General features: G+C 36.5%; 1 protein-coding gene across 1 annotated transcript in view; it reads right to left on the bottom strand.

Annotated features, from left to right (window-relative positions):
- LOC124406553 (neuropeptides capa receptor-like) overlaps window positions 1–23,405 on the bottom strand; it is a 37,760-nt gene that overhangs the window by 5,648 nt on the left and 8,707 nt on the right. Inside the window, exons 2-4 of the mRNA XM_046882024.1 lie at window positions 5,981–6,071; window positions 4,865–5,064; window positions 2,299–2,541 (exon numbers count right to left, since the gene is read on the bottom strand). Coding sequence (XP_046737980.1) covers window positions 2,299–2,541; window positions 4,865–5,064; window positions 5,981–6,071 — 534 coding nt within the window. The remainder of the gene's footprint in view (window positions 1–2,298; window positions 2,542–4,864; window positions 5,065–5,980; window positions 6,072–23,405) is intronic.

Genomic DNA, 23,405 nt, shown 5'->3' with positions numbered 1-23,405 from the left:
GTGATGGTGACGAAATTGGAGTGCGGTACAGAAATCTTCATCCACGTAAAAAAAATGTATGAGTTAGACGCTAATTGTTATAATACGGACTGAGGCTTGTGACCCGAGGACAAACAGAAACAGAAATGATTGATATACATGCTTATAAAAGCTAAGTTTCAACTATTTTTAACCAATAATCTTCACACCCTGATGTTATTCATACATATTTACATCTCGGTTTTATTTTAATTGCTGAATGAACGATGGCGAATGAATGTAAGTGTGATTGAAACAATTTCACAAATGTGCCTGAAATTAAAAAAAAGAACGGAAATCTTAGCTGCAAATTATGTACGGGATTTTATTCATCGACTTCTCTACATTAAAAATGAAATATTAGTTTTTAAGAACAGAATCCGTAATAATCGAGATTGATTCTATCGTGACAAAATTCCATATAACACGAGCCAAGTAAGTGACATTGAAATATTGAATCTGGTAGTAATTTGAGCTCTTCATGTGTAGATGCAAAGAGTCCTTCCGTAAATTATGTAAGGTTACTTGGCGACCCTAAACCCAAAATGAAAAACAAGACTGACGTAAATTATTGGCGACCCTTGACCGTGAATGTATACGAGGATTCCATGAAGAATGTAGGTACGAGAGAATTGAAAATTATTCAATCAGCAGGTTATTACATGACGCTATAATGACTCGAATTTTTAATTTTCTCCAACCGACAACTCTGTTCAAATTCATCGAGACCATTTCACTCATTCATTTCATTTCTATGAATCCGACAGCCATTGCACTCGTGTAATCCAAATATAAATGATGAATATAATTTTTAATTATTGAATGTGGAAAGTATGTTTCAGTAGTTCGCATTAAATTCGACAATTTGTACGAAAAAGGGGTTCATCACACAAAATTGAGCTCCACAACCTCATCCGAAAACGTACGAAAAATGATTGAACATTTTTACTGCTCCATTTGTTTTGAGAAGAGAATTGAATTACATCTCATATTTCTCATTAACGCACACAGCGCTTGCTGAAAAAATTTCAAACAGAGAAGTGAATTACGTTTCATATTTCTCATCAACCCACAGCGTAATTCCCAAACAAACATGACCCGCCGGAAATCGATAAGCCGCGTTCCGATCACAGCTGTTAATGTACCTTTTAGCACTTAAAGCTGTGAGCCAAAATGACTGATGCAAACTTTTAATTCAAGTGTGATTTTGACTCCAAGTACTTTTCTGTAGGCAAAGGTGAAAATGTCTAGCCAGGAATTACCCAATAACCCAGCGAGTATTTGAAGCCTCACTTCACGATGCTTCAGCGACATGATGAATTGTGGTGAGAAAGAAGCTTCGATTTACAATTATTTATCAATTTTACGGAGCTGCTTAATCTATATGGAGTAAGATTTCTGAAGCTTAGACTAACGGATGAGCAATTTGGTTTTTATTGGCTCATCAAGTTTCACGGTTAAGGTGCTTATAAAGACGCGTTGTACACCTCGAAAACGCGGGGACGCAAAACTCCTATACCGCTTAAGCGATCAGAGTGAAACTTGGGCAGTTAATGCCTTATTTTGGCAAAAACTGGAGCGTCTTATCACTTTTTCAAAATTTGGAAAAAATTTTACAGATTGGTTACCACCCACAGAAATTGGCCAAATTTTCAGTCACACTGAATGGATCGAACTATCCGGTATGATGCCACTCGGCGGAGATGAAACACACATTTTGAGCCCAGTTCTATGAGATTTGATGGTGAAATGACGAAATGGCAGCTGATCTGGTTTTCGATTACGAAGTACACCGAAATCTCATTTTGGCGACATTTGTTACCGACATTACGCGCATGCCGGTAATGTATGCGTGTAACGTCGGTAAGAAATTACCAACAAATGTCACCAAAACGAGATTTCAGTGTTCTTCGTAATCGAAAACCAGATCAGCTGCCATTTCGTCACTTCAATATCAAATCTCATGGGACTGGGCTCAAAATGTGTGTTTCATCACCGCCAAGTGGCATTATACCGGATAGTTCGATCCATTCAGTGTAACTGAGAAAATTCGGCCAATTTCTGTGGGTGGTAACCAATCTGTAAAATTTTTTCCCAAATTTTGAAAAATTAAAAAGACGCTCCACTTTTTGCCAAAATAAGGCATTAATGGCCCAAGTTTTACTCTGATCGCTTGAGCGGTATAGGAGTTTTGCGTCCCCACGTTTTCGAGGTGTACAACGCGTCTTTATAAGCACCTTAACATACAGTGAAAGCATTAAATTTCTCATCGAAACTTACTCAGCATCCTGATGATGGCTTTTCTGGACTGCACTTGCCTCGTTTCACCGTGAACAGATCCCTCTATACTTTGACCAAGCGACGTGTTTCGTATTTTCAGGCCCATCCTGACGTATAATACCAAAATTAGGAGCATGGGTATGAGGAAGAATATAACGCAGCTCAATTCGTAAAGTGGAAAAGGTGGCATGTTGTGCTGAAGCATGGCGCAGATCGCTGAGTCCTCAACGTGACGTTTCGACCCTGCAAAACGATTAGAACTCATGAATGTGAGTAATTGTGAGCGGTTGGATCTTTTCTCAGCGATTCATTGTCAGAGGAAATTGATCGTGAAAATCCCGAATTGTGTGGGTACCTTCTTCTCCGAGAAGAATTGAGATTTCGTAGGCTTATCATTTAATGTATGTGTGACACGTATAAGGAAAATGTATTTTCAACGAAGAATGTTTTTTACGTGGAATTCTTAATTGAATAATTTACACTTCTCATGTAATACTCGAAATTTTTAGCCAACAATACACTGGAATCATTTTTTTCAACTGTACGCAGCGCAGGTCTGGTTCAGACTAAACTAACCTGGTTAAGGACTACTCATTAACTAACGAGCAAAAATGAAGGTTATAATTAGCCGCTAGTAATTTGTGTTCTGGTAGAGAGTCTTGACTGAACTGTAAATAAATATCCAACTATAAGTTTATAAATATTAGTGTCTCTGAACACTAATTGCATTTTTTTATTCACTTATTAAACCATTGGTACTAAGTGTATTTGAGATAATCGCAGAATTTAAGTAAAAAAGATGGATCCTCTTATCAAAACAATTAAGAATGGTGAAAGTGATGTTTTCATATTTTTATAGTGACGCCAGCTACATGATTCTGAATTTTACTGAATGGAATTCAAGTGCTTCGTAATTGAAATTGAGCCTGGCTCTCTATAACATTATTCACAGAGATGTCATTGAGTCCATCTGTGGCAAAGGATCTGTACTTCCTTTGCATTTTGGAAAACGAAGTACCAACACGACAAGTATACTGTTCCTGGAGAACTATCCATATCTCTACGTCAAGTCCCCTTCTCCATGTGCCAAGTCTTTACCCAGATGAAAGAATTCCATATCGGTTCTGGATTTCTGACGAGTAAGAAGTAAACGGAAATCTTGCATTACTTTCCGATCTTGACCTTTAGTAATATCGTGCAGAATTTTAACACTTAGCTTATGCACAGCAATATCACCAGTAAGTCCTGGATATTAAATTGCATAATCTAGGCAAACGTTTAAGCGGTATTTTTAAATTGCATGAGGAGCACGAATATTGCAATTAATATTTTACTGACACCCATTCCAAGGGTTTGAAAATTTATCATCTGACACAGAATTCCAACAATTGTCAGTACAAAATCTATTTCCATGCGTCTATTTCAAGATAAAAGAACGGAAATGAAAGATCTGATCCAAATTAAACGTCTGATGAAACGTAAATGAATCTGTTATTCCCAAGTATTTTAAGTCTGGAAAAAACAAATTCGTAATGAAAAAAATGTGCCAGCAAAACCGTGGAGGCCATTTTTCCGATATACTATTCCATACATCACCTTATACCGTATAATTTATGAATCAATAAAAAATGTACAATGTTTAATTATAAATCTGTATGTTCTATCAAAATTACTTCTTGCGTGAATTAGGGACACCCTTTATACCTCACCACGGTGTAGACTGTAGAGTAATACAGCACTTGCTTTGATAACTGAGCTAATACTAATTGGAGAGTAAATCGTTTGAGTTTAACTAGGCTTCGAAGCAAAGTCAAAGTGATACGTTAGTTTCAAACTGTGATTCTAAATCCTCAATGATCGACATGAATGTATCAAATTCATTATTAGATTTCTTGAATATTCTTCAACTCTTCTACCGCATCATCTGCAGTAGACTCGAAAGCCCCGAATTCTCCTTACCAATAACGAATTTCCAAACTTTTTCAATTTCTATGTTCAATAAAATTTCGTAAAATAATAACTTGCATACCTGTTTGGATTGTTTGTATATGTAAGCGTAAAAACAGAAGTTTCTATTCAATGTACAATTTGATGATTACCTACGAAATTATGTCACTCATTTGCAATTGATAATATTCATATCAATTTTCAATTGTATAATTTAGATGTAATATTCTCAAATGTTTATTGTATTATTTTTCACTTAAACTTTTTTTAGTTTTTTTTTTTTTTTTATGCTAGGACCCTTTCGATAAACATACATTTTTCAAATTACTTGATCCAATATCCACGCACATGTTGAAAACAATCAATCCAAACTGCTTGTTTTGTGGAATCTGATTATTGAAATTCCATGTCAATCCTGAAAGTTTCAAGTTCTGCTAACGTGTTCCCTTGAAGCAGAAACTTGAAAGTTCTCGAGCCGTTCAAGTGTAATACTTGAGACTTGAATAAGCATGTTATTCGGGATCAAAGTCATGCCGAATACACTCAGGCAACGAGAATTATTCTGCAACAGGGTTCAAACTAACATCAAGTCTCAAGATAAGATTCTAGGAATACATACCTAGAGGAAATTCGACGTAGTAAACCGTCGTGTAGACCGCAAAAGGTAGCGCACAGACCAGAGCAACCACCCAGGCAGCCAAAATGAATCGGATTGGCCTTTTCAGTCCACTCATGGCGTATAGATGAAGAGGATGACATATCGCCAGGTATCTTTCCATCGAAAAAGCCACGATTGTCAATACCGAGACGTAGGAGGACCTGAAATGTGTCAATTTTCATTTCCAGTAAATTCAGTGAATCTGCTTTAGTATTAAATTTTGAGAAGATTTCGAATATTAAAAAAAGAAGTCTTGGCCTCAAAATCATTCTTTTATATCATGGAATTCGAGTAAAATAGTTTGGTGATAGCTTAAATAATTAATTTTCAACACCGAGTGATCGAGCTTTTATTTTCTTATTTTAGCATATATCTTGGCATTATAGGACTACCGTGTAACAAAATTTTTAATATCATTAAGGCCACAGGCTAGATGATTTGACATGTAATACCCGAATTATATAAATCATAATTTTATTACATGTAACGTTATCGATTCTCAAAATTTTATCTGTCAGTTCGAGTAACATCGAGAATCCGGCTTTTCGTGGTGATATTGAAAACCTGTTTCATACAAGAGACACGTAGGAGGTAAAATGTAGCAAAGTAGGGGGATGACAGTTTTCCATGAGAAGGGATATCGCAGCCACCGTTTGTGTAAGATATATTCTCGGTAGAGGGAGAAGCTTTTATTGCTTTTGAATTTCCGACAAATTTGCAAGGGTGTTGAATTGAAAGGAGGGTCGTCGAGATCCGTATCGTCGGGTAGAGAAACCTTCGAATATTCTTTGAGCATGGATTTTGGGTCACGATTATCATGTTTAAAAAATTGATCGAAGTGAATTATCGCAAAGCTCAGATTCAGTACTCAGCAATTGTATTCCTCGCTTAATCCAAGTTTCATTTTCACAAACGATGAGCAATCTAGTCGACTTGTTTGATATGACACGACGCAAAAATCCTTCCGAAACATCGTCAGTGATAGGAAGTCTGTTTAGTTGACTACCTCAGTGATACTGCTCAGCAATATTTATGACTCACTCTCAATGTGCGTAATAAAATAACATTACAACTTACATCTCCGACACAAAAGCTCGGATCTTGCACAAGCCTAGTCCAAACGGCCAAGGATACTGTTGCCAAAAAACGCTTAGTTCGTTCGGTAATCCTAGAACACAAATAATCAAACAAATTAATTATGTTACTGTGTTCGCACTTTTTCAATACTTAACTGTTACTCACAGACGATTAGTAGATTATGATAATTGTGGGGAAGAGATAATTATTCTGTGTTCAAACTCGAAAAACCATAGAAGAGTATTCAAAAAATCTGTAATAAGGATTCATATATCATTTTGCAAGTATCTTAGATCAAAAACCATGTCTCCAAGGCATTTTTACCATCAAAGGGATTACAGGTATATTATCACCTGACACGAAATCACCAGAGCACAAGATCCTAACGAGCGCGAGCTTATACGCGTATATCCATGATGTATAGGTTGTTTATTAGGGTGACGCAAAAAAACCGAATATTTTTTTTTTTGAGTCTCGTGTGACAAAATGTTAGTTTTTGATGTTTTAAGAGCCCACTCCAAAGGACAGTTAAAAAAAAATTTTAAGAGGTCACTCCAGATTTTTTAAAACGTCAGCAATCGTCAAAAATCGATTTTTTTTTCAAATTTTTTTTTATCGTTACGGTATAATATTATAGACAAAAAAAAAATTAGTTTCCGAAAGTTTCAGTTCAAAATTTGAATTTTGAAAGGACGCACATAATATTTTTTCAATTTTTTGGACATAGTTCTATAGTGTGTAGGGGCTGCTCAGGCCAGCATTTTGAGGTAGACACCGATGGTTGGAAACTCATTCTAACGGCTGTGGAGGGCTTTGAAGGATTAGATACCGGGAACTGATTTGTAATCTGGGGAATCATATGTGATCACTTGTGACCCAACGATTTATTCAGCCGTAGATAGCAATACAAAGATTTTGTGTGAAGTCAAGAAAATGATAAACTTGACGATCAAATAATGAAAAAACAACTTCCGGTATTTATAAACAGAAATTGAAAAAGTTATGGAAAATGAAAAGCTTAAGTGTGGATGTGCACAGTTTTGAAATCTTGTGGTGAATCCATCTTCAAGGTAGCGGACACTTTGAACACCGAATGTAAGAGTTCCGTGTGAAGACATGGAATTCTACATATTCCGAACTACAGAAAATTGTTTTCTTATTTTTCTCTTTGTTTATAGTTTTTTTTTCAAAGTTCGTCGTTTTGCTGACTGTAAAAATTGTTTTACCGAAAATTCATTTGACCGAACGCTCTTTCATCCGAAAAAGTATTTTCAGAACAGTCTGTATTCCGAATGAACAAAGTACAGAATGTGAAGATATAAAAAAATGAAATTTATACTGTACGAGATCCCGCTGCAAATTCGTGATCCGTTCTGTTATTGGAATGAGATGTGATTTTAATATAACATCTCGTGAAGGAGTGAAAATTTTTTTTTATTCAATTTTTTATCAAAAATCGCACTCATTTATTTTCGAGGTAAATCGCGCGTTATTTGAAAGAGAGTAATCTAAAGAACTCTGAAAAAATTAGTCGAATCCTGGAAGCCAGGTTTAAAGAGATCCTTCATCGTTAATTATATCGGCACTCATCGGTTTTTTAAATAAATTTTACACCAAATTAAGATTAAACTTCTTCTGTACACGAGGGGTCATGGTCACCTACGTGAAACTTGCCGCAAGTAGAGGATACCAGCATGTTAATTACCAACTTCCAACCGTGCAATAGGTCACAAGGACGCAGCGTAGTGGATCGTAGTACTGGCATAAAAATTACTTCACGAAGACTAATTAAGTCATGGGATATAAAAAATGTACTGTAATTTTAAAGAAGCATAATATCTTGAGTCATCATTTTTACTTTTCATCGCTCGTGATGTAAGAAAAGTATTATCCTATGAAATTTAGTAGCAATAGTGACTTATGCGCAGAGATAGTTTGAGATGGAAGTTGAGTCACAACTCCCAAGTATTCTACATAATTGTGGAACATGTTTTTCCAATTTTGAAATATCCTGCTTAGCAGTCTGCAGCCACTCATCGAATATATAATACAAGTCAGTTCTGCAGGTTGATGTTTATGACTTTTATCTCCTTGTTTATGCGCCTTGAATGGACATGACTAGAAGTGCTCTACAGACGTTAAGCAATCGTAGAGGATCAGATTTTTACGGCATTTAATGGATGGTCTGCTGCTCTGATGCTACGAATCTCGTAGTCGAGCATAGAATTGAAATTGAATCGGAAGTAATGGGGTGTCGGAACTTGTCACTACCTTCGTTCACATTCGTGACTTCTGAATCCTTCCAAAATGTGAAATGAATAAATAACGAGATTCTTTCCATCCTATTTCCGTTTCATCCATCTTTCGGCTGCTGCCTCATGTATACTAATTTTTTCCAGGGATTCCACCATCAGAAGCAAACCTTGGTGAAAATTTTCTACGCCAAACTACGAGTGTTCCAAATGACGTAAAACACAAGTATATATGTACTCACAACGAAAATACCAATTTTAACAAGTATGTACAATTTTAAAAGTGAAGAAATATCGACGAAAATCAAATTTATGTAACAAAACTTGATCAACTCACTTTGTCACCAACAAACTCCGGAACCTCCTTAAATAATAAGAATAAAAAATGAAAGTTTACTTTCCAGCGCTAGCAGGAGATAACACCATCATTACCACGATGGACGGGAATAAATCCTCCCATCGATAGTCATTCACAAGGGAAACTTGACTATGGAACCATCATGTCGAATAAGTCCCGATAGAAAGACTGCAAAATCATTTTGAATAGTACGAAATAAATGGCAAAAAGTTAGGCAACCGTGACATAGAAAAGTGACAAGCCATTTGCAAAGCAGGACGCAGGTAAAAACAACCGATGTGGCGGTATAACATGTGGTGGGACTTGACTATCTAATGAACTTTACAAATACATAACAACACTATCGATAGATTGACCTTGTGACTTGGAAATCAAACATTTTCGCAAAGAAAATTGACAGAGAACTGTCTTCGGACTATCTCGAACGGTATTTTTTCCCAGAAGGTTAATAATCCGTTCATAATGGTAATCCTTTAACGTTAGCACAATTTTCAATCTAGTGCCTTTACAGAATCCTCCTGATAAATTTGGGTAGAGCAATAAAACATCTGCGCTAACTACTTTGAACGTTAATTCACGTGGTGGAAGATCGTTCAACGTTAATGAATTCGTGAAGTCGATTTTAAATACAGTATTGATGTCTGTATCATTTTGATCTTCGTCGCAATGAACATTTAGATACTCCACACCAGCATCCTTTCAAAAAGTGTAAAAACTTCGTTATAATTACGATACTGTGGGTATTTGTTGAAGCTAATAGGATTAGGCCATAATTTTATCAATGTTTTGGATCAATAGTGTTTCTTCTCGAGGAAGATCCGAAGGAATTCTGACAACTTCAAAACGCTCATGTTCAAAAGCAGTGGCAATGAAAATACTGATGATATCAATGATAACACCAGCAGTGTCAGTACCACTGACAGTAGAAGTAAGAATGCTAGTTCCAGTGACAATGTCCTCGACATTCACGAGTTTAAATATCTATTCTATATTTCAAAATCGTAAGGGAAGTTTTCGCCCAGTGAAAAACTGCTTCTAGACTAGGACTATAGCGTGTGCAGATCTGACAAACACTCGGGGGCAATAGCCGAAAGAACCCGGAAAACCATAAAAAAGACTTCCTTGGTTCTGCCATCTCCGCTTTTTATTCAACCAATCATCATACCCAGCCAGGAAAAACAATAAAACATTACGCGTAAAACGAAATTCCCAAGTCACCAGTCATGAAACGGATGGCAGAAGGTATCCTTTGTTGCAAGTCATGCAGTGTCTTGCCACTTCCAGTCCTCATCTTCAGGTGCCTTGTGCCCTAAAATCACCAGTGGAATATACCATATCATCCTCTACTTCTGTGTTTCAATTTGCACTAATCCTGTACCGTTCATCTTCAGCTGTTTATCTCATCTGCCCATTTCACGTCGCATCCAGTCGCCACGGGTTCAGCTCCCAGATCATCCAGAGTCTATGGAGCTGCTGCTATTTTCCACGCTTTGTAAATCCCGTGAATCATCTCCCTCATCCCTCTTTCCGGTTCACCGCTCTTATCACTCCTCCTCTCCAATCCCCGAAACAATCCTGCCCGCGGAAATCGCAAAGATCCGAGAGTACCGAACATATCAACATTGTAATCTACGATGTATAGGCAACCCAGAGCGCAACAAGTACGGTTTACGATTTTTCATTAAGGTTCTGAGTTTGACTTAGCAATTTTTACGTATGGATGGGGATGGGAGGTCTTGAGCCATATCGCGTGTATTTTTTGTGCAATTCTTGCCAATAAATACCAAGTGGACTAGAGTTAAATTTTTGTTTTGGCTACAATAAAGTTTATTATTTTCGGTCGGTAAATTATCGATAGAGTATACATTTATACGCTCAATTATGTACCGACCGACTCGGAAAAATGGATCACGTGAGTAATGGACGCCCCTTATGATTATAGTGTATCTTTTCTTGCTAAACTGATCACTGACAGTCACATATATGAAAAATTTATCGTTGAATAAGAATTTGAAGAAACTTTGTTTACGTATCTTTAATCCCTTCTGCATAAAATACGGCAAGTAAAGGTTCTGACATGACGTTATTAATAATAGAAATCAACGTTTTTTATAAAACCTTTCACCGGTTTTTCGTGTTGAATATTTTAATGACTTTTATGATGTTTTTAAAATCCCTAAGCAAAACAACCCAATCCACCAAGAACTGTTGTTAAGTAAAACACATAAGTTGTAGGAAATGAAATGTCTTACACTGCATGCATTATTAAATATCCCATATATCTGTATTCCCCAGGGGTCCAGTGAGTTTTGGGAGTTTATTATTACGAAATGACTCTAGACACGAACTCGACAATCCATCTCAAACTTAAAAACCAAGTATTTTTTTTTTTCGGTGAGCTCTCGGTAAACTTTGAACCTGAACTTTGGGGCCGTCGACGTAAACCCTGAAATCTCGTAATAAGTCTAATCCTCGAATTATTATGCATGAAGCTAATTGCCTAAGTACCATGCTTACTGATCATGGTTGCATGCCAGGTGATAGCTGAAAAGTCACTTACAGAATACCAAATATTTTGTTCTTTATCGTTTCACTCGATAAACAAGCGATGCAAAGTAATACGTGAATCCTTATACCCATCGTAAAGAATATTCAAATGACATCTCAGGACAAATATTTTTTGATCCAATGCGATTGTATTTTGCTGTCTCTTTGTAAACATGTTTACAAATCTAAAAAAATTCGGAAATATATTCTGTTCAAACATTCTGAAAAGTGTAGTTTAGCATATCTAACTATGCCAACAATAATTTTGTTTCTCAAGCATAGTATACACTTTCACTTTCATCAATGGCTATTCCGCTACCTATAAGCTACCGTATTCAACTTCTTATGAGTTTGCCCATCCAGACATTTTTCTTCTTTTTGTAGGTGGAGGGGAATTACTTGTAGACTGTACCACGTTTCTCGAAACATTTTCTAATAACCATAAGCCTCTTCTTTCCGCGAATAATTCACAAGGAATCGTGAATTACATATCTTGAAAAATCTACATTCCATGAAAGTATATCTACAAAGGTCATCAAAGCAACCGCTGGAGTTCCAACAAAACACTTTTTCGAAATAGGCTTTTCCTTTGACGGAAGTACTACGGCCTTAGCCACATAGCAGTCTTGACGATCCACCATGTTTGTATACATATAGCTACTATGGCGGATAAACCGTGAGGGGCGAGTAAATACGTATCTGTTCCTCGCCGACAGTCCCCGCATCCTAAGGAGGGATCTTATGAAAGGATCTGAGCTTCACCGGCTCTCAGAAAAGAATATACCACAGATAATCCAGACACTTTCTCAGGTTGTAATACGATCTTATTTCCAAGGTTTCACACAACAGCCCTTGAACTAAATAACAAAATATGATAAGGTTAGGACAAAAAACATATCCGCAAAACAAACGACAATCAGTATTTATAAAAGTGAGCTGAGTAAGCGATGAAACACATATACTGTGACCTTAATCCAATGGTATTAGCGGAGCTATTTCCATATCTTGATGGATTTGTTCGCGTCAAAGTCGAGCCAATAAACTGTCTGATTTATGGAGAAAGGTTCCAACGGATGATGAAAATTATGAAGACACGTGAAACACCCGGTAGAATATATTAGTAGGTTGTATGTAATATACATATATCTAGAGAGAGATAAAGAGAGGTAAAGGAAAAGTTGGTGGAGTAATGGTTTCCATTACTTTTGCCAAGGTATGCTTTTTTGAAAAATAGTTCAAAACGTTGATTCTCGAGAGCACACAAACCAATTCGCAGCTGAGCTGTGTACAGGGCAGGAGTGCAATCCTGGAAAGCTTTCACCGTGATCCTGTTAGTAGCCACGTTGTTTCCAACGAGCGAATAGTACCTTGTAATAAAACTTCCAACGCGTTTTTATCAGAATGAAATTCCAGTCAGACAGAAAGAGGTTCTTTTTTTTTCAAAGTTTCCACCATAGAACTTGAAGGCTTTTCTGAAATTGCTTCAATATACTTAAACAAATCTGTTATTCTAAAAATCTGAGTCTTTGGTCTGCGAATGTATGTACCTGTTCTGCAATTAATGGTATCAGAATTGTGAGAATGAAATAACATTTCAGCGTTACTTGAATTTATTTGTTTCACACCTATCGGTAGTTTATCCATAATGTTGGTGAAATAATTTTCAGATCAAGAGTTATATTTCTGTTTAGAATATAAACTTCTGTGTAAAATAAAGACATTTTGCATCAACCGTCGATTTTATTTTAAAAACCTTCGAAAACTTCATTGTCTCCTTTGTAAAACATCACGCCTTTATTTATTATTTATGTTTGATATTTATTCACGCTTACATTTATTCTTCTTGCTGAAATATACGAATACTAAGTAAAATTTTAAATAATTGCACAACACTGTGTTAAGTAATATTTTCGCAAGTAGTTAAGTTCCTGATACGATTTGATCTATTTTACACCATGCTTCTCACAATGGAATCTTGCAATAAACTATTCCCAATCGTTATAAAAAATAAGGAAATACTTGGAAAAGAAAATTGACCACTGTTATAAAATTGCATCCCTACGTTATCCCAATATTTATTTTATGAGCGAAGTTACACACAGCGTTTGTAGATTCGCTGGGCTTTCATATTGTGGTTTAATGGTCTCATTTATTACAATCATTGCAATCAATAGTGCGCCATAAAAATAGAGGAGATTCAGCTGATATGTGAAAGTATTTTTGTAACTAAAGCAAGCAGAGACTTAATCGATAATCTGCGGATTCCTGCTCACGTTAGCCATTCGAGCACGTGATCATAAAGAAGAAGGGTTTGGAGGAAACCTACAAAAAAACTCAGTCCGCAGTAAAACCGACAATAAAGTAAAAGGAAAAGGAAAAAGAAAAAGTGCGCTTACTCACTTACTTATGTCGTTGAAAATCTACCCTGTGTGGCTACCCAAAAAGTGTGAATTCTCCATTCCAGTACTTTCAAAATCTGGGTCACCTGGTTTTTTTTTAGTTACAACATGAATTACTGGATTCTGAGTTCCACATTTGGTTTTAACCCTACGTAGGGCACGTGGGGGTCATAAAGACCCCGGGTCTTTTATTTTTCCCCTCTGTTGCTACAAAAGAATTTTCCCAGCGCAGCCATTTTCAGTACCTCCGAAAAACCTTCCAATAAAGTTATATCCTAAGTTGGCGCGCTGTTTTCGTCATTCACTTCGCAGCCATAAGTTACTAACTTCATCGGGGTCTCGATGGACCCCACATTTACTGATCGCGGTGTATAGCGAGAAGTATTATCGAAATGAATATTTGTTTAATTCTCTCTTCTCATTACATGTACTTTTTTGTTACTTGAAAAATGTGCTTTTTCGAGTTCAATAAAACCTGTACTCATTTATTAAAAAATTTGCGCCATAGATTATTCTGTTTGTTTATATATTCGCCTTACCAACTATGCTCGAAAAGAACTATTTTCATTCGATGTCGGCCATCGTGGTGAAATTTTTTAGGATCTTCGACTTCTGAGATGGAATATTATTTATTTCTGATAAGCAATAGATTTGACACGTGCAACACGTAAATCCTTACTGAAAGACGCATAGACGAACGTAATCTTCGGTATAAAACTTTTTAGTTATAGTACAGATGATGATATTGAATCAACAAAATGGGGTCTCCGAAGACCCCACGCGCTTACTGATGCTACGAAATCTGATTTATTCGACCTGACATAAAGGATGTATTGGCTATACATTCTCAAACAAAAGTGAGTGTCTTCGGCAGTATCGAATACTTTATGAGAAGACGAGAATCTGAAAAAAATTCAACCACAATAAAAACGATAAGAAAATTAAATTTGAACAATAATAATGCCTAAAGGTTATTAATAAATTGTTTAAACAAAACATCATTTAACAAATTTCCAGGGAATGTTTTTTGTCTGTCGTATGAAACAGATTTGTTAATTTTACTGAATACACATGAATTTTTTCTCACATTTTTTATATTTCCGTTTTTGAAGGTTTGTTAAGGCTGTATTTACGAAACTATTCGTTCAGTGCCCCGAAAACTTTTCAATTGTAATGTACAACGTGTCTACGAAAACGTATCGGAAATTCACGATATTTCCTCTATTTTTCAAAATTTAAAATTTTCGAAAACGGAAATTTCAAAAATATGAGAAAATTCTTAAAAAATTCATGTATATTAAAAAAAAAATCAACGAATTGATTTCACATGAAAAGAAAAACATTCCTTGGAAATTTGTCTAACAACGTTTCGTTTAAAAAATTTATTGATAACTTTTGGGCATAATTATTATTCAAACTTAATTTTCTCATCGTCTTCATTGTGGTTGATTTTTGTCGATTTTTAACTTATCATAAAGTATTCAATATTGCCAAGAAGCCTCACTTTTGGCTTTGAATGAATAGCCAGTACATTCTTAACTTCGGTACTTTGCTTTTATACGTTACGTGTTTTACATCGCTATTTTATTTCCCTAAAGTAGCGTGACGGGTGCGTTGATTTCATTAGTCCTACACCGAGCTTTTTCAGTGCAGTAAATCACGGTAACTTGAAGCTTTAAATACACGAAAAATTACAGAAATTTTATATTTTATTTTATTTCTTTATAGATATTACATTAGCTTGAACTTTTAAAAATATTTTAAGCATTTCAGAACAGAAGAGTTTAAAAAATTGTTCAAGTTACAGCATTTGCAGCGTCCAAATATTTATTATTTTGAAAGCAGACGGGTAACAGGATAGGTAGAAATTCTGAAAAAGCGACTAAGGAAGCCAAGATTGCCGCCAGAAACGAGAAGAAGCATACTGGAGACGTCTTAGACGTCGAATAATAATTTCGTATTCAAGTTGAAACCCTCACAACGGTTGGTTACTTAGGTCGCTGATTTTGAATCTGAACTCGAAATTTAAAAATTCAAAATGGTGGATCCAATATGCCGGACCGAAATTCAAAAATGACCTCGATTCTAACGAAACTCGGTACTCGGAGGGTTTCGAGGTCGCTGATTACGAATCTCAAGTCCAAATTCGGAAATTCAAACTGGCGGACCCAATGTGTCGGCATCAACTAACTAGCGGTATTCGGAATACCGTATTCCATTATGACTGTCACCTTCGTTATTAGCTGGTGATAAATATGACTATGACCCCAAAGTGTGCCACGAGAAGGCTGCGGTAGGATTTTCGAGTTCAGGTTCGTAATCAGCGACCTCAAAAACCCCCCAAGTACCGAGTTTGATCGGAATCGTGTGAATTTCTGAATTTTGGTTCACCATATTAGATCCACCATTATGAATATTCGAATTTTGAGTTGAGAGTTCGTAATCAGTGGTCCAAGAAACATTAGTATATCAAATTTCATGCAAATCCGTTTGAAATTGACAGAGATATTCACGGATCTCATACACGAGTCCTTACTAGTGTGGCAATTGTTTTGCACCGATTAATTAAGGTAAAATTGCATTTATAACAGATACCACGTTGTGAGTCCTACCGTTAAGTTTAATGCCGTTTTCGCACGATTCGTTCTTTTTTTACCGCGCAAATGCTCTAACTCATAAATTGAGGATTTGATCGCTTTAAAATTTTTACGGCGTATTTTACGTATCAATTCTTAAGTGTGTACCGCGGAGAACAAAAATTTAATTACACAATAATGAACAAAAAAAAAAAAAAAATTACCAGTAGAGAAGTGAGTCAAAAAATTTACATGCCCGAATTTTACTTTTTAAACATTTTTTTAAATAATATTGTTGGTTCAGATTTTACAATTAGATACGTCTATCACGCAATTATAAATATATGCATTTTTCTTCAGACACTGTTTTATTGAATTATAGCTCGAAGGTTGAGAATTCGAGGAGGATCGAATTGACGGGGTTTGAAATAAGAACACAGTTATTTCGCGGGTTATGTAGTGAACTATAACTTGCTCGGGCGTAAAAAACCTCATAGAGTAGAGACACATCAGACATGGATACATCGAAGTGAGGAACATCTGAGGTCAATCTTACTTTCTGCATCTATTATCGCTACCCAAGAGAGCTCTCTTACCTGAGTCTAATTAACGTGGGAGGGACGGACTTAATAGTAAGAGAAACAACACTCCGAGGGGACGAGACTTTGATCAATCTGTATAGTATTGTGGAAAGTACACCCCGCTAACCCTGCAACCCGGCCTCCGACGCCTCGGGGCCTCCATCATGTTGCAGGATGTGGACACAAGGTCGCATTAGGGGTGTACCCCGGAGGTGATCCTGAGATCACCTTCCGTGAGCACATCATGTGACTCGTCCAGCTGATGCTCCCTGACTAGCTTGATGAGCTAGTCGAACAATTGGCTAGTGGCTCTAAGAGTCGAGCCCCTTGTGCTAATGCACCCTGATACATGGAACACCATAATAGAGAGTGGACACAATATAGAGACCTGATCGAGTGTCCGGCAAGTTATGAAACGCTCGCCAAGACGCGCTCGTCCGCACTCGCTCACTGCCGAAACTTATCTGCGCAAAACCGCGCGCTCGCGGCTCTCGGGCGTAAGCGGCATTCGCCTGCCCCCTGGTTTTTTGCGCTGAAACTATATTCTAACTATGCCCTGCGTCTTTGATACCGCACAGATCGCCAAAGGCGCGAACAGACACCTAGATCGATGCGTGCGTGAAGAGAAACTATTTATTTACCAACCAATAACTACGCCATCTTTTAATATTTTGTCATTTTGATTTTGCTATGTAGTCAACCAATCGAATAAATGATGTATAAAAAAAATTTGTCAAAATATGCGTCACTTTTTCTCACCATTTATCTAAATGTACCTCTGAAAGTCGACGAAATCCCATATACCTATAAGGCCTTAAGGTAATGTAGTACTCCTGCCCTTACCGACTGAGCAAACGCACCCTATTTCTTCATATATTAAATAGACGAACGAACGGACGGGCTTAAAATTTCGAGAGTGCATCGCTGTTCTTTAGCGGAATTCAGGACACTTACTCGTGTCGCAAAAATCGTAAAAAAATGTGTGAATTTTTAATGCGTCTTACTATTCCCACATTTACCGGATTTCAAGGGCTGAAAAGTCAGTAGCGAGATACTTTGCACAATCCGGAAAGAATGAGGAGGAAAATCAGCCATCTTGAGACTATTTTCATGCAATATTGAGGTTGCCAGACGAGAACTAAGACTGCTGTCACGATCTGCTGCTTGTTTGCTCGGTCGGTAAAGATAGGACTACTACACGATATTAAGGTATGCCTCCGTACAGGTATGAAAAAATTTTAAATCGCAATTTTTTATCATTATGTAAATCGGGGATTCCAGAATGCCAACAAGGCCGAAAAACGGGTCCGCTGTAGCTTCACCACCAGTTTACTCTTCGCTTCACGCTCGAAGGATATCGCTTTTTCTATAATACCAAACGGAAACCAAAAAAGACAAACTATAGTACACCTAGATGTATATCTCATTTTATCCAGAATACACCTCTTTGCACCTGACCATCAGTCACAACAGATATTGCCTTCTGCTAAACTCAGGGATGAGGTTAGGGACTCAATTCAACGCAATTTCAAATAACCTCAAAGTTCGTTGTCCCCAACTTATTATCAAATGATGGAAACTGCAGTTATATATACAAGATCGTACAAATTTCGGCTAACTTTTTCAGCGAGGATTCAAGTATACTGTACCTTTTCAGTTTTATGATATAGCAACATAGTTATAGCCGTTTTAGTTACAAATATTCCTTGCCGCATGTGTTGAGAGAGAACGTGACAAATCAGGTTTGAAGTTAATAAGAATAACACTGTGTTCAAGATGTCGCTAGAGATGGAAAGGGATAAGTTAGGACCTGCAGGCATGATGAGATCCCAAGGGAACTAATTACTGACGTCAACGAAACTCGAAAAAATATGTTTGACTCAATTTAATTTCCCTGTTAGGGAATCTAGTCGTGTAATTTCACGCTAGACGACATATCTTTACATTGAGTTGTTATAGCCATTTTTGTCATTATCGTTTTTGTCGCTTTAGGTCTTTTTTTAATCCCGTCACCGTCACCTTCGTCAATTACCGGCTTGAATCCGCAAATTGTTCTCTATATTTATATGTTAAATTAAGATAAAAAAAAATATTCGTATTAATAACACCGTAACTTTAAGCGATAATCATAGAACTCTTAGCATTTTTGGATCCATTATATTATGTCAGAATTTTCGAGATTTCAGATCAATCGTAAAAATGTGGATGAATAAAACACTGCGACAGCTCGTAGAATGTAGTAGTCATTCCAAAATTCCATTATCTGAAATCTTGGAGCAACGTTACTCAAAACGGTCAGAGTATTGATTCATTCGAGCAGAAGTCTTTCCACCAGGCTCATAGGAAATTGAATTACACGATGATTTTTTATTTTAGGCACATATTATAAATAATAACTGTGAATATTGACGCTTACATATGCAAAAAATAAGATTTTCAGTAGTCAATGAAACCAAAGTGAAGCCAGAATAGATGTGCTCCTATAAATCGCTTTCATATTTCATTTTAAATTCAAAAAATGCGTAACGCTTAAGTTAACTTTTAAACAACTAAAATATCTGGTTAATTAAATTCAGAAATAAAAATTGTTGACAAAGTTTCCACCTCGTTTCTAACTCGGCAAAGTTCCTTTAACGGATATAAAATTTGCTTTCCGATGCAATAAATCATTCATTCACCTTCGATATGAAAGAAAACAACAGATAATCGAAATGGAAAATGAGTTGGTGTCGCCAACCCTTTCGAATGGCATCACAGCCACTTCATCGTACGTCGTGCAATTACGAATGAGAGACGTTGATCGATTGCAGATCTGCAGTCTGTTCCTTGAAAGCTTCGGTGGGCAAGAAGTACTTTAGCTGAAGGAGTGAGAAATTGCTGGGTTCACAACTCGCCACTCCGTCCATTTCTCACCTCCCAGCAGGCACAGTTATATAACTTTGAGGTAACACTTATCAAACCTCATATAAGGTGTTATGCAGCTGATTAGTGCTTAGCTACTTCCTTGCTACTTGTTGTAATTTTCCGTTCAGTTCAGGGTAAGAGGTACACAACAAACATGTAACCATTTTATATTTTCCACATCCAAGGCTAAGATTCTAAGATTTAAACCTCAACTTGAGTCCATTGAGTAAAATCCAAGTGCAAACTGGAGGAAATATAACCAAGGATTTTGTATATGCGTAGATTCTTTGACGGATTTCAGTGAAAATTTTTATATTTATGTCACAGCACTCGAAGCCACTATGCCCAAGGGTGCAAATTCGTTCAGAAGCTTCAGTATTTGATCCAGAAAGTACATGACGATTTTTTTATACGCAAGAGAAATTGAATTTACCAATTTTACATCTGAATCGTCAAAACAGTATCGACCTGAAAATTAGCGATATAACAAGTGCGTCCCACTTCATCGGATTCCACTAGCGAGAACAAAGCGATGATACATCAAAGCAATTGTACCATATGAATGTCCATAATTAATATTGATTAATTTCTGTTTTTCGAATAATTCAACTCTTATCATATTAGTGTTTCATGTCAAATCGTTCAGTCCGTGACCCTCAATATTTTAAATTCTTTTTTACTGACGCGACCCTAAGGAAAAATTAATGAGAACCGAAATTGTAGGAAATTTAATTTCAAGCAACTTTGGTCGTCACATTTTCCGTGTGAAATTGAAAATAAGCGAGTTATTCAGTAAATTCAAGATGGCGGCTGAAGCAACGGGATGCGAATCCCGACAACCGAAATGTAGACTGCCAGTGCCCCCCCCCCCCCCCCCCCCTCCACACCCAACAATTTCCGAAGGAAAATCGTTACTTACAATTTTTTCCGGGTTAAATCCTAGTTCGCCTGGTCTAAACGTTTCTATGTTTAAATAATGCAGTGCACTGCTTAAAAAAATTGATCAGATGATGACATTCATTGCTGATTATTTATTTTAGAAGTAGCTGGAAAACAAGCAAGTTGTCAATTTTACTAACCTCGATGGGACCAGCCTGCGAACTTTACGCTATCATGCCTTTCGAACCCAAGCAAAATTGACAAATAAAATTTTTGTATCTTCTCATTTTGTTGATCAAATGACTCAGAAAAAACTTATTCAATAAAATCCAACATTCAGTTAGTTGTAAGTTGAGAAAAGCCGCATCGATTGAAACCGAAATCACCAAAATCTGTCGATCCACTTGCGAGACATCATATTTTGTAGCTTCATGTTGTCATCAGAATAACTCACGAACTACTGGACCGAACTTATCCAAAATTTGATCAGTTCTAAGTCTAACCAACGTCATCCTAATCCGTTTATTCGTTTTCCAGCTGGATCGAAAAACTTTTCACTGTTTAAAACATGTTTCTGTTTGGAGTAACTAGACGTTGTTAAAAAGCCATTTTGTTGAATTGACTGAAATTTTTCTCCGAGCGCATCTTCGGAAAAATCAATTCCGATTCCATATTCCAACAAGAATACTTGTATTGGCAACCACTTGGCATTGACTACAAATATCATAATTATGACGCATTAAACTTATCAATAAAAAAAATCCTTTTACCACAATACATAAACATTCATTTCTCTCGCTACCTATCTTCCCCACTTGACAATTGGTGAGTGCAGTGATGCGACAGTCTCGTAATTGACGAAAAAACCCTGAACAGTGAACGAACAAACATCTAGATGGGTCTACGTGGATTTTTTATTGCTGCTCGTTAAATTTAACTATCTAATAACATTTAGTGGACCTCCATAAGAGATACGAATGTTCCCTCAATCCATTTTTTATAGACTTATACTAGATATCTCCATAGATCTTTGTGAGAGGTCCCATCGATTTTGTAGGGAAGAAATTTAGGGACTCCCGCACATGCGTATAAGTACCTTGAAAACTATCAAACGAAATCGGTCCATTTTTTAGTTTAGTACTAATTAATAGTAGTTTTGTTGATCGTTCGAAAAAGTATGCTTATTTTTCATATCGAAGATGCATTTGGCATATTTTTGACTGACCGATAGTTCACTGATGTTTCATAAACAATTGATATTTTGGAGAATGTAAATAGCGAAATAAATTTTTCATACAAAAAAGGGCTCATAAAATATCAGTTACAATATGTATTTATTAAAACGACAATGAAGTGAAATTCACTTTTACCTCCGCCTAAACTATGTCTCGATATTTTTAATTTTTCAATACAAATTTTTTTTAGTACGACTTCTGGCACTGAAAACCAAAATGAACAATAATTTCACGTGAAAAATTGTGAGACACTTTTTAATTAACAGATCTATGCAACCCTGGATAGTGTATTATCCAGAGCGCGCTTTACCTGCTTCCTGTTCACTTCAGAATAAGCAACTAGCATACTTTGATATTATGCCAACTTTTGGAGAACAATGGCGCCGCACAACTACTGCTTCCCTAGCTGGGACGTTGCTTTGAAAGGGGGCCTCAGGTAGTATACAACCCAGATTGCCTACAGAGGGTTGAGCTTTTTCTAATTCATGTTTCGCTGAGTCAAGAGTTCAATGGCTGGGGCAGGTAATGAAATTCGTTGCTACAAAAGTTTTTTGCATGGACTGAACATCGGTTGTTCAAGCGCATGAGACGTCTTCTTGCAATAATATCATTACAAATTCTGTTGACTCAAAATTTTGCGTGATTTACCCGGTATTTGATGGGTAAAATCCGAAAACGTAATGTTATATGTGTAAAACTATAAATTGAACATGTGTCAATAGTTTGTGTTTATTTGTTGTCAATATCAATTTCGATGATTCGAAACATGGAATCATGCTTTCTTTGTTTGTCATAGGTCTGATGACAAACTTATCTTAGGTTATCCGTAGCTGAGTTCTTAACCGACTACCCAGCTTTATAACTATCTCTGAAGCTACTTTTGTGTCGAGAAAGTTCACCACCTAGTGGCCGTTTATAGTACTAATGTACTGATGTTTACGATGAATTATATATTCTCTGCTTCTTTCAAAGCATTTGGTGTTTCTTTTACCTCGAAAACAAATTAGTGCAACTGATTCAACCAGTTACACCAAACGAGCTCCAGTTAGATCAACAAAGTAAGGCTTTCAATCTATGTCAATTTTTTGTTGGCCAGATTCATGTACTTATTTTATCTGAAGTACGTAATTGTTTCCATCAACGAACATGTGACTTGGAGGAATAATACATAAACTACAAATGAAATGATATTTAGTTGAATTAATTTCAGAAACATATCAAAAGTTTCACTCAGTTCAATACTTCAATCGATCAAGAAAGGCTTTTGTTGAATCAAGGAATTCGCTTGACTAAATCATTTCGACGAATTTAATTCAAAGGAAATGTTTGATTTGAAGTGATCATATTTGGAACAAGTAAGAGATACTAGATTAAAGTGAATGGACTTTAAAAAAATTTATTCCATTGGTTCAAAAATACCTTAACCTCTGTGCAGCTTGTTCCGAATGAATAACAAGACTAATAATTGAAGGCTTAATGAAAACTGTATACCATTTTCGAGTTCTTATGTTCGAGATTAGTATAATTTCCGCAGTTTCAGGGTGGAAAATGGCACTCAGACAGACATTCACTGTTCTTTGTACTGTATAGGCTGCTCGACAAAACCCTTTCCAGGATTCGAATAATCCTCTTATTCTTGGTGTAATGCGAAGGCTAAAGAGCAGCCACCAATTATCGTAAGTATACCTTCCTTA

Source organism: Diprion similis, chromosome 1 (assembly GCF_021155765.1).
Source record: "Diprion similis isolate iyDipSimi1 chromosome 1, iyDipSimi1.1, whole genome shotgun sequence".
NCBI lineage: Eukaryota > Metazoa > Arthropoda > Insecta > Hymenoptera > Diprionidae > Diprion > Diprion similis.
Note: the sequence above shows the minus strand (reverse complement) of the source record. Positions and strands in the feature narration are given on the sequence as shown.